Source organism: Cryptomeria japonica, chromosome 4 (genome assembly GCF_030272615.1).
Source record: "Cryptomeria japonica chromosome 4, Sugi_1.0, whole genome shotgun sequence".
Lineage (NCBI taxonomy): Eukaryota > Viridiplantae > Streptophyta > Pinopsida > Cupressales > Cupressaceae > Cryptomeria > Cryptomeria japonica.
The window spans coordinates 455,701,759-455,714,314 of NC_081408.1; the positions used below are offsets into that span (position 1 = coordinate 455,701,759).

The 12,556-nt window shown below is 40.6% G+C and overlaps 1 protein-coding gene across 1 annotated transcript; it reads right to left on the bottom strand.

Annotated features, from left to right (window-relative positions):
* Positions 1–9,346: 9,346 nt before the first annotated feature.
* On the bottom strand, positions 9,347–10,003 carry LOC131875162 (uncharacterized). The gene has a single exon (XM_059219196.1). It carries the CDS (start codon positions 10,001–10,003, stop codon positions 9,347–9,349), a length of 657 nt encoding a protein of 218 aa, XP_059075179.1.
* Positions 10,004–12,556: the final 2,553 nt, after the last annotated feature.

Below are 12,556 nucleotides of genomic sequence, written 5' to 3' on the forward strand. Positions count from 1 at the left end.
CCAAAGTCAATGATCCAAGCCTTTGGTTCAACTTTAGCATGCAAAGCAGTTTTTCCTTTTTCAAGGTTTTCCACTATTCTTCATATTCTCTAGTCTTCCAGACCTTCCTTTACACTTATCCTTTAGAGCCAAAAACAATAATTCTTCATTCGAATCATCACCATCTTCATCTTCAAATAAGTGTGTCTCCATTGAACAAAAGACTTTGTTTCCTTTATCTTTGTCATCTATCTTCTTATTTCTGTCACTACTTTTGTATCTATCCTTCCTTTTATCATCATCGAATCTTTAGTAATGTTCCTTACACATATATCTAGAAGCATAATGACCAATTCTACCACAATTAAATCATTTCAAAAGTAACTTACCTTTGTACTTTCTAGTTCCCCTTTTCATTCTTCTTACAAAGTTTTCTTCAAGCTCATCCATCTCTTCACTTGTTGTCTATTCATCTTTAGGCTTCTTTGAAACATTGAATGCCACTTCTCTCCTTTCCTTTTTTATATCATCCATTTCAAAAATCTCAAAAGTAGATAGTGAACCAAGAAGCTGGTTTGGTGTGCACTTATCCAAATCATGACTCTCCTAAATAGCATACCTATTGGACTTGTAAGGTTTAGGCAGTGTCAACAACACTTTTCTCACAGCATTGCTTTCTTCTATTTTTCGACGAGCAACTTTGATAACATTTACAACTTTATTTACCCTATGTATATAGTCTTCAATGAGATCATCATCATACATCCTTAGGTTCTCAAATTTGTGCTTTAGATTTGTCAAATTAGCTTGCTTTGTCTTCGGATCACCTTCATATACACTTCTTAGCTTTTCCCAAATTTGTTTAATAGTCTTCAATACCACAACCCTGGCAAACACTTCATCACTTAAGCAACTGACAATAGCAAACTTAACCTTTTTATTATTCTCAAAATATTTAATCTCATCTATAGTCTTTGGAGGACCATTGTGTGGGGCAATATAACCAATCTTGATAATTTCTCATAATCCCTTCGATAGAGACTCCTAGTGAAATTCCATTATCTCTTTCCAATATGAGTAAATTCTACCTTCAAACTCAGGTGCTTTGAAATTCAAATTCTGCATCATTCTAAATCTCCCTCAAGCGGTTAAGCTTTTCAAGAAGGGACCAGGCTCAAATACCAATTGTTGAACATAGCAGGACTAAGAGGGGGGTGAATTAGTCTAGATCCCTAATACAACTTTATTTTTGTTCTATTAGACATCAAACCAAAATTAGCATATTACTTTAATTAAATCATGAAAGCACAAAACATAATCGACTCATGAACACCAAATTTATGTGGAAAACCCAAGGGAAAAACCACAGCAAGAATAACACTCACAATATAGATATAAATGATTACAATGATTAGGCCACAGGCCAAGGAGCTCATTGCCCCAGACTTTAATCCAAAAATATTCTATGATGATAGTTGCTTAGTGAATGTTGTATTAGATAAACGGATATATTGCCTTAAAACTAATAAAAAGTTTTTCAAAGACATTAAAGAACTGGAAATAAGTATGAGAACAACATATAGAAAAGAGGACAAAGATGACAAATTGATAATGGAGTTCACCCAAAATTAGCTTGTCTCTGGACCACTCTCCAATTAATTGTCAATCCTTAATGATGTTCTAAATGCTTGAATACATAAGAAGGCACCCTCAATCTACAGGTAAAGCCTTTAAACAGTCTTCTTAATAGTGAAGAAGTCTTCAAGTATTCTTCCCCTTGTGATTACAATAATTAGGCTTCAACAACCTTTATTTTAAAAACTCTAGCTATCCTAAGAAAAATACAACTTCATATATAACACCGCTCACTAATTTGTCATACCTTTGAACTCTGCCTCAATGGTGAAATTTTTTGCCTTATATAGAGGAGGGGTCATGTTCAAACTCGAGCCCCTTGATTTTTGGGTCTTCACCGCTTATAAAATAACCAAATATAGTTATTGTAAGGTTGTTTCAATGGAATTTTACATTAAACACTAACAACCTTATGGGAAATTCAGTGATGGGGGACCTTTTGCTCAAGACTCACTAAATGACCTTCAGGTTTGAGAAGTCGACTCTTCATACAATTGGGGGAGAAAAGGGAAGAGGAAAACTTTAAAAAGCTACACTACTTGGGTGATATGCCAAAATATTTTTGAAAACACTAACAACATATGAAACCCAAATAAATGCAGTTTTAAAGCTCATTCAACAATCTACATGCTCAGAACTATTTGAGAGGATGATTCAACAAAAACTCATTCAACATAATATGAAATTCACCATTCATCCAGTAGATAACAAGTCCTAAAACATAATTTAATCTGTGGAATCTCACATCATATATCATAGAAGTTGTCAAATTTGAAAATAGCACAGAAGTCAGTCTATTAAGCTTCAAATAAAACAATCATAAAGGCCATAGGCACAATCTGACATGTCTATCATTCACCAAATTTAATTAATATATAGGCTTCTTCAATGAGACAAAGTCTCAAAACTCTCTAAAGTTTGAACATCTTTAAAAGCAGAAAAAGAAGGCCTATATAGAGCCCTCGACCCTCAACAAATAGCATGAAAGCATCTACAAAATCCTAGCAACCACTTCGGATAGGAATCTCCCAGCGTGGCTTTCCGCGAGACGCTACCCGACGAAAATGTGCTTTAAAGTTGTTACCTCAACCGCATCATGGTGACCCTGCACCTGCCAAACAAGAAATTGCGGTGCGAACAACATTCTAGTTCATGAACCATCATGGAAGACACGCGGCGACTCAAAGGGAGACCCGAAATCGAGCGCAAAAAGAGGATTGGAACGTGAAATGTGGGGGAACCAAGTGTCGCTACCTTTACATGAGGGATGGTGGGGCCAAGAAACACACACCGAGGAAAAGACTTGAGCCACACGGCAGCTCTACGTTCTCTCAACACTTAGTGAGAAAAGTGAGCCGCTTAGAGAAATGCCGAGACACCACTTTGCAGGCGTGCTGACGAATAGAAAAATGGGACGGAAAATAAAAGAAGGCGTTGCCACTTAGTGAAAAATACCGCCTATAAATGACCACGAAACAATATTAAGATTTCTTGGCAACCCAATGGGGAATTCTGCCTGCGGAATGCTAGAACCTAAAATTGCGGGTTTGGAGACCAGACTTCATGCCTAAATGGGGAAAAGTAGATCAAAGACCTACTACAATGGAAACCAATCATCCTCGAAGGGTAGCACCTGAGCTTCCAAATTCTGATAGTTTTGGTCTAAACAAATCACTTCATCAAATGGCAAGCTCATTGGTTCATCATGGACCAACTTTAGGAGTGCGTAGAGTTGGGCTAGGGGGTGCAAGAGATGCTTGACTTCCTCCGCTGAAATAGGACTACTCAGGCATTGTAGGAGGGTTTGATCTTGTTGTAATTGCTCTATTTGGCTCATAACTTGTTCAATCCCTAGCACAGAACCATCTACGAGAAAAGGAGAAGGCAGACCCAGGAAAACAAACCTCTCTACACGCTACTTGATGTCTGGAACCAAAATCTTCAAAGGCTCAAGTGTTGTTGATACATGCATGATTACCCTGTGCGGGTTAATGAAAATGTTACTCTTCCTGATTAATTGCTTGCGGTCTGTAATTCCTTTTGCTCTCAAATCTTCATCTGGAGCAGCATACAACAACTGAATTAAGCTCTGGGCTACGGGGAGCTTAGGACCTATGAAAAGCATTGTGTTGTTAATGAGAGCGCCCGCTTCAGCAGAGAGAGATTGTGCTTCTCCTAGCAATCTCAGTATGGTTGCAGTGAAGGGCAATACTACTTAATTGTCTCCCAATGAGAAACATACAATTCTACTATAACTGGATACAAATCTTGAAGAACCTCCAGAGGGGGGGGAAGGTTCGATAACCGCATGACTTCCTCGTCCTTCGCTCTTATCTTGTTTTGCAGCTCCCTGCACCTATCTTGTTCATGGGCAACCTGATTTTCCAAAGTGAGGATCTTTGTGCCTCCATCTTGAAAAGCCTCTTGAAGTCACGACATGCGATCCCGTTCTTGCTGCAGCAATCCCTCCACATCCAGGAATTTCTTTTTAGCTTGCTCCAAACTACTTTGTTTCTCACGTGCATCTATCTCAAACCTTGCTCTTTCCTTTGAAAGCGTGAACTATGTTTTGCTCATCTGTCGATCATATTCTTCCTTCAAATGGACCTTCTCTCGCAGCTGAGTATGAATTTGGGTAGCATCTCTGGAAGCTTCTTTCAGTTGTTGTATCACTTTCTCCCTCTCCTGCAAATCTTTCAATGCCACATTCCATTTCGCTTCTTTCCCTTTCAATTGAGAGCTCATGTTGTTCAGGGCAGACTACAACTTCCTTTTTTCAGAGTTGACTTGTGTTAACAAGCCCTGCAAGCAGTTGATTTCAGCATTTCTATCTCTGTCTTCTTTTCTCTGTTGGTCCAAAAATTCTCTGAGGCTCACATTTTCCGCTTGCATTTTCTCCAGACGATAGCTCTTTTTGATGAAATTTTAAGACACGGCCTTCAAGGTTTCTTCCATAATTTCTATTTTATCTAATGTCGTAGTGTTCAAGAGATTGACCCCAACAACATGTAGAGTGTATTCATTGGATCTCATTTGGGCCTTCGGCTTGTCGACCTTTGGGAACATGGTTGCAAAGAAGAGACTATCCTTTTCCTTGTTGAAATGTGTTTGCACATGCGATCGGGCTTGTTTGGCACCATCCTTCTCCTTTATCTTGTCGGTCTTTCCAATACGTGCAGTCTTGGAGTAGGTAACCTATTGCTGATAAGCATTCGGGTTTGAAATAGCTTGGTCTGCAAACGCTACATCAGGAGGGATTGCAAAGGGGAAATGGGAAATAGGGCCACTAAAAGAGGTTTGAATGAGTTGTTCAAGCATGGTTGGGGAGAACAATGGCACAAAGGGGCTCCTAAAAAAGATAGATTAGTGGATGATACCCTAACATTTGGGGGAGAAGTGGTCTCTCCAAAACCAAGCCTATGCAAGACAGCAACTCTAATAGATATATGTGGGAAAAATGTTGCAGGAGGAATTAAATTAGGGGCAGGGAGCGAAAGAGCGGCCTGCGATGACGTAACTTGGGGGTCAATCGGCATTTCGACAGGTGCTAATGTGAGGGCTGTGGGGACTTGGGAAGGCATAGATGCAACTTGGGATGCTACAGAAGACACAGATTTAGCAGAGAGAAATGGAAGAGAAGGACGTACCTGAACCATAGAAGTCACCAGTCATTGAGAGGCTAGAGGAACCACAGGGATCTGAAAAGACAAACCCTTCTTGGCAGAACCTAAATATTGTTTCTTACTGAAAGGGGAATCAAGTTCCTTCTTTTCAACTGATCTTTTGGCGGTTTGGGAATGAGGTCTCCGGCTTGAACCAGTGAGAGGAAGATAAATATTGGACTCGGTCTCTTTCCCTTCTACATTTATAACTTCTACCTCTTGATGTCGAGCCTCCTTAGGGGATGAGTCATCACGTGGGGACCCATCGCCTGTCTCTTCATCTGATTTATTTTGTTGTCGCAATTCAGCCTCAAAACACTCATTGAAAGGAGTGTTCCCGATATTAGCCCTGGGCTTATTCATTTCCTAACGGTAGATCCAGAAATCTTCCCTCTTTTTCTTAGGCCATGAATCATTTCTCATGGCTTCTAGCATGCTCTGGGGAATGGGCTTCACTGGATTATGCTTTTGAAGGATAGGGTAAAAATTCAACCATGAGGGATGTTTCAAAATAGGAAAATCACTAGGACCCACATAAAGATTTGGGTCATTCACTAGCGGGTTGGTGCGTCCTTCCCACGAACTCTGCGATTCATGCTTAACTGCATTTTTTCTTTTAGATAGGCATTCGTCTAGGTCATAGCTCCAGTGCTCCACACATCATCAATTGCTACCAATCTGAGTTGCACCAGCTTGCAGGTCAAGACATTCTTAGCAATTATCCTCTGTATGAGAGTAATGGAGCCAATAGCCTTGTGGTCTTCTGTTATAGAAGTATCATGTTTTCCCACCCCTATAGCTCTCTCAACCTTTGCCAATTGTTGGAAAATTTCAAGGGCAAGGGTTCTCTCTATGACATACGTACGTAGGTGGAAGGGTTCTTCAGAGAATCCATGCACCTAGACAAAATAAAAATCACTACCCAGAAACCAGTCACAAGAGGGGCATTCATTGCACATCTAATTCATTTGTATTTGGGAAAAATGAGCAAGAGGCTCTTCGGGGATAAAACCAAAATCATGAAGGACAAGGGTCAGGAAACAGTCTGAAAACTAGTAGGCATCATAGGAAGCTAACAGGAAGCTAACAGGACGGGTAGTAGGCATCCTGTGATTTACCATTCTTGCGCAAGCGGCTTCCCTGAGGTTCTTCAACTACCTATGTAGTTCGGGCTTGACGACATTCTCCAAAGAATCGATCAACGCCACAGGATTGCAGGTGGCTAACTTTGATTTGGGTTTGGTCTTTGGATTTTCCAGCTTTGGGGGCACGGCATGGGAGGCATATAAGATTTCCCCATATACGTCCACCCACATTTTCTCTTGGAAAGGATTTGAGGAGGCTGCTTCCATCTCTATTTTTTGCAAGTAAGCTTTTCCTTCTGACACCTTTGAAGAGTTTTGGCGCTTGGGATGCAAAATGAATAATACGACATGCACTTTTTGAGGCCTTCTTCCTTAAATGCATCACATGCCTAGATTTATGCAAAAGAGGGAATTTAATGATAAACGCATGTCCGCACATATGCCACCTCATTTTCCAAGCTGCAATTAATTCTAAAATAGGGATAAGCATTGCCATCTTCATTTCTCAAAAAGATGCCTGTTCAATATGTCATTACTTTGAACTGCTTGAGACAATCTGTTTGTCCAGACAAATCTCCTCATTAAGGAGAGTATCTATAGCCAGTGAGGCTTGCACGAGCCAAAACAGACCTGTGGGTTACTAGACTTAGGCACGATATACTTGGATATACGTGTGGCATCTGACGAAACTACTTCTCTTTTCGAGGTTCTAGATGGGACGTACGCAACCTTCAGGCTTGACTCCATTTACTCGTGCAAGTTATGAGAAAAGATAGTTGCATCAAAGATCGAGAGCATTGGATTTTCATTTTATTTATTACCTGGAGCTGGAAATCCGCTATAAATATGTTTTTTCAGACATTCTTTTGCACAGTATCTATCTCAATGGCAAAGTTTCTTGAACCATAGATACTCCCGTCAGGCTTACCGGTAGTAAAGCTCAAGTTGCTTTCTTAGGAAACATCTCAGACCGGAGGTTGCAAGGAATGATGCGACGTAAAAATCCTCTAATCAACGATGCCATCAAATGGGTGCTCGGGGAAGACTTTATTGACGACGTGGATAGATATCGTGTCAACACGGATCTGTTCATGTTTTGTGGCCTCACTACTGGATATTGCAATGACTGGTTATCTGACTTCAGAGCTAACCCAGGAGCTCTTCCCTCTGCAATATCTAGGCGGCTTGGAGGATGTTGTGGCATATTACATTCCTTTTAGAGGTTTACCTCTGGCTTCAGATCTGCAGTGTTTCATCACCCTCAGAGAGGAGGTGACTTGGTATCTGCTTATAGGTGGCTTGAAGACCATTTCATTGTCATCTCATTACTTCTGAGCTGAGCTTGGCACGGAGTTCCTCCTTCGGGTTCATCTAATAGTGCCTATTCTGGCTGGCACAAATTGGTACACTGAATTCAGAGATTACTTCTTCCATCTTCCTGCAGATCTTGACACCACAAATTCTTCCAAACCCGGTGCTTGTGTCGATAGCTCAGGAATCCAACAATGACTCTGACCATGAGTGGTCGAAAGATGATGATTCTAAATTCCGGATGGACGAGGAGGAAGATGAGGAAGACCCCTATAATACTACCACCTTGTTCCAAAAATTTGTCACTTTACTTTTCAAATATAGGCTGCATGCCTTCTGTATGTATTGCACAAAGATACTTATATAATATAGTGATCTCCTTTTGTCTGCTCAAGGCATATCTTGTGGTTCACTTTTTGCTTCTTGGAATTCATGAGGAAACATAATTAAATAGATAAGGCACACTAAAAATACATTATTTAGATTAGGAAAGTCGCTACTTTAGTGGAAGGGTTTAAGATGAAACCCGTTAACCAGGATTTTGAGAGATTCCCCCTGCATATTCTTGAGATTGAAAGCATTAAACCCCTTACAATTCATGATGTGGAAGGGTCCCTCCCATAAACCATCAAACTTAGCTTGTTGACCAAGCTTGGCTACCCTCTCATTATATTTCAAAACAAGGTCATCCTATTTGAGTCCTGGGTGAGAGCTTTTCTTGTTATTAAACCACCTCTTAACGGTTTGTTGGTAGTTATGAAGAGACTCGAATGTCGCCTCCCTTGCTTCTTCTAGCTCCATAAGATCTACCAACCTTACCTCCATGGGCTTGTTTTTGGCCACCTCAATGGACTTGAGGAGTTGTAAAGAGGGGATCTCCAAGGACACGGGGAATAAGGTGTCCTTGTTGTAGACTAGCTTGTATGGAGAGTTCTTTAAAATCAGCTTGGGCATGATCCAATCCACCCATAATGCGCTCTTCAAATGGTGATGTCGTTCCCTTTTGTGTTCAAACACCATCCTTTTAATGAGTCTTATGAGATTCTTATTAGTAGACTCAACTAGACCATTTCCCTGTGGATAATAATTTGAGGAGGTCTTCAGGTAGATACCGCGACTGAGAGAAAACTAAGTGACTCCTAAGCCTATGAATGCTCATGCATTGTCCGATATTATGGTCTTCAGCGGACCATACCGGCACACTAAGTCCTCCAAAAATGCTAGTATTTTTGTCTCTAATCAATTCCTTAGGGGTACAGCCTCTGACCATCTAGTGAAGTAATCAATGGCAGTAAGGATCCATTTGTGTCTAGCTGAGCTTGGAGGATTAATCATTCCTATGAAATCCAGACCTCATTGAGCAAAGGGTTCTTCCACCATTATGGGCCTAAGCAGGATTGCTGCCTTTCTAGACCTACCACTATAGTATTGGGATTATTTGCTTTCTCTTACTAGAGTATGTGCATCTTTCAACATCAAGGGCCAAAAATACCTATCACAGGTAATCTTAATGATGGTGGTTTGCACCGAATAATGACCCCTTGAAAGGCCATGGTGGAATTCATGTAAAATTTTACATGCTTGGCCTTGGTCTATGCAGCGGAGTAGGATTCTATCAAAATTTCTTTTAGAAAGCACTCCTTCAACCAAGCGGAAACCGCTATTCTACATCCTTTAAAATCTCTTCTTTTCAAGAGGGAGGTCGGCAGGGAAGATTCCAGTCTTCATGAAATGTTTTCGGTTCTCAATCCAGCATGCTTTTGTTTGCTCGGAGGTGACCATTACAACTTCCCTTGTAGTAGTCTCAGCCTCTCGAAGGTCAGACTCTTGGGCTATATATTCGCACAAGCCTTTACCATGGATTACCTTAGTGGGTCTAACATCAATGTCATATTCTAATATTTTGGTAATCCAGTTTTCCCTTTTCTCTATAATGTCACCCTCCATTATATACTCTCCTACTGAAGGATGAGTGACATACATAGTAGTCTTATTGTAGGCAATGAAATGCCTAAACTTTTTGAGGAATTTGACAATGGCCAGTGCTTGCTTTTCAACAAAGTTGTATTTAGCCTCGTACTCCTTTAGGGTTTTGGAATGGAAAGCTATCGAATGTTCACCCCTTTTGTCTGCATCTTTTTGGGTCAGTAACACGACAATGCTATAATCACTAGAGAAAACATACATTATTAAATCCTTAGACATATTAGGGTTCGAGAGTACTGGATCAAAAGAGATGCCATCTTTGATCTTCACAAATGCCTCTTCTGCTTCAGGAGTCCATTTAAAATGCATTTCCCTCTTAAGCATTAGCGTGATAAGCCTCACCATTCCAGCAAATTCTGAGATGAAACGGCTAAAAAATTTGACTTTACCTAGGAAGGACTAAACGCTCTTCTTGTTGACAGGAAGAGGAAGCTCCTTTATTGCCTTCACTCAATCTAGATCGATGGAGACTCCTTCTTTTGACACTACGTGTCCCAATAATTTCCCTTGTGGGAATTCCAAACAATTCTGGAAAACTAGTTGGAGATGATTGAAATGATCTTCTTTACGCTTTGAAAACATCGTCAATTCATCCAAGTAGATGAGGAAGATTTTATCAATCAACACTTTAAAAGTGAGATCCATAGCCCTCTGAAAAAGTGATGTCTGTGTTTGACAATCCAAACGACATTTTCTGGTAAGCACATGTTCCCCACTTGGTTGTGAAGGTGGTCTAATGTTGGTCGTCTGGCTTTACCAACACTTGGTTATAACCTGAGAATCCATCCAACATCGAAATCATCTCCGACCCCGCCATAGTGCTTAACAACTATTCTATGGGTGGCAAAGGGTAATGGTCTTTTAGAGAGGCTTTATTCAAGTCACGAAAGTCCACACAGAGTCATATATCCCTATTCTTCTATCTGACTGGTACCAAATTTGATACCCATATACTATGCTTGATGGGATATACAATCTTGGACTCTATCAATTTCTTCAATTCCTGCACCAAAAGAAACTCAATCTTCAGATTGATAGGTCTTTGCTTCTGTCAAACCGGCTTGGCCCCATCGGTGAGCTCAATGGTGTGTTGAATGATGATATAATTGTAACCTTTCAAATCCTCATATGACCATGCTAGCACGCCCACGTATTCATCACAATATTGAGCCAATCTTTTTCAGTCTTCTGGGGGAACTTCCTTTCCGATCTTAAGTGTTCTCCCATTTCCTACTGACATTTCGGCATAGTCACCTTTATCGGCCGTAAGTTTTCGCTTCTCATTTTTAGCATCATCATGGTCAAATAAATTCTCCAGGGTGATCAATCCATTTGGGAGCTTGTTGGATTTCAATTGAATTATTTGATCCCCATAAGCCTCCTTTACTTTAGACTGCAATTGATAAGCAAAATCTTTAGAGTTTTGAATGAACAGAGCAATTTGCTCATCATTCTCAAAAACTTGTTAGTGGGTGTCATTGTCTAGAATAGCTGGTCAAACAATCACACAAACCACCTAGGGGTTAGTGAGCAAGTCCATAGAAAGGTTGAATTGCGACCCAATAGTGGCCATCTGATTAGCAGATGCATTTGTTTTTTGAGGAATTCTTTGGATGTCGAAGGCATCAAAGCTTTCAATCAGATCCCATGTCTTATGATGGTAGGACCTCATGCGAACATGCTTGGCACTTGAGATTCCTTAGACCTAGTGCGCGATCAACTTAGAATCACCCAAAACTTTCAGTTGCTTTATGCCCATCCTTTCTACTAAACTTAGGCCTTGGATCAACCCTTCATATTCTGCTTCATTGTTGGAGCAAGCAAACTGCAAGCGGAAAGATCTCAGGAATTCTTCACCCGAAGGCGAAGTAAGGCAAATTCCAGCGCCTGAACCTACCTTGCATCTTACATCGTCAAAGTGCAAGGTCCAAAGAGCATAAGATAGCTTTTCCTTGGTTAGTGGACCCTTAATTAGTTTTGGGATAACTTGATCCTCATCAAAAATATAGTAGGTACCGAGACCTGTGGCATGGTAATTGGAATAAGGATCAGAATTTATGAATTCATTGAGAAAAACTTCTTGCTCTGGTGTAATATCCCTGGTCACCTCTTCATCCTCTAGAAGTTCTACCATTTTTCTCTCCTCATTAGAGATGGAGGTATAAGTAAGCTCTAAGTTGAGCATAGCTTGATCAGCTACGTGCTTGGTGTGTAGGGGTTCTGAAAGAATTTTGAGCTTAGCACCATGCTGGGTCCGGAGGATGAGGTGGGACCAATCTAAAGATAGGTAACCTCCTATTTTGGTGGTGAAGTCTCGAGAAAGGCAAAGGATGAAAACAGGTGGTATATCAATAACTACTACTTATTGGGACACGGTGACACTAGGACACGCAAACAATGTTAGCAGAAGGCTTTTAATAAGACCCAGAGTCTGGAATTTATTTCTATCTAGTTGCATAACACCCTTGATTAAAGGCTAATATTTAATGTTCAAAACCTAAGCAATTTGCTTAGGCATGACGGTGGTGCTAGCACCGGAATCTATCATAGAATTATGAAAAAGCTTGTCTCCTACTATGAGGGTCAAATAGAAAGGGTTTGGTTTAGGCCTACCTTCCAATAGGGATCTAGGTGGTACGACCTCATTTGTCAACACCATCGGTGAGCATGATTATTATGTGGGGGGCACAAATCTTTCTTCACTAGCTTGCGAAGAACTGGCAACATTCCTACCAACGGGTCTCTCCACCTCTAACAGAGCTTCTTTCAACCAATTCTTCTGCTCTAGGATGCTAAGGAGATCTCATAAGGAGATGTTAGTCAGGGCTTTCTTTAGCTACTCCACCATGTCCAATACTGATGGCACTGATGTTTTTGCCTCTCTCGGCTTATAGGGAA

Bases quoted from the DNA above. Each gene is read 5' to 3' on its own strand.
- LOC131875162 (XM_059219196.1), bottom strand. From the start codon at position 10,003: ATGGTGAGGCTTATCACGCTAATGCTTAAGAGGGAAATGCATTTTAAA.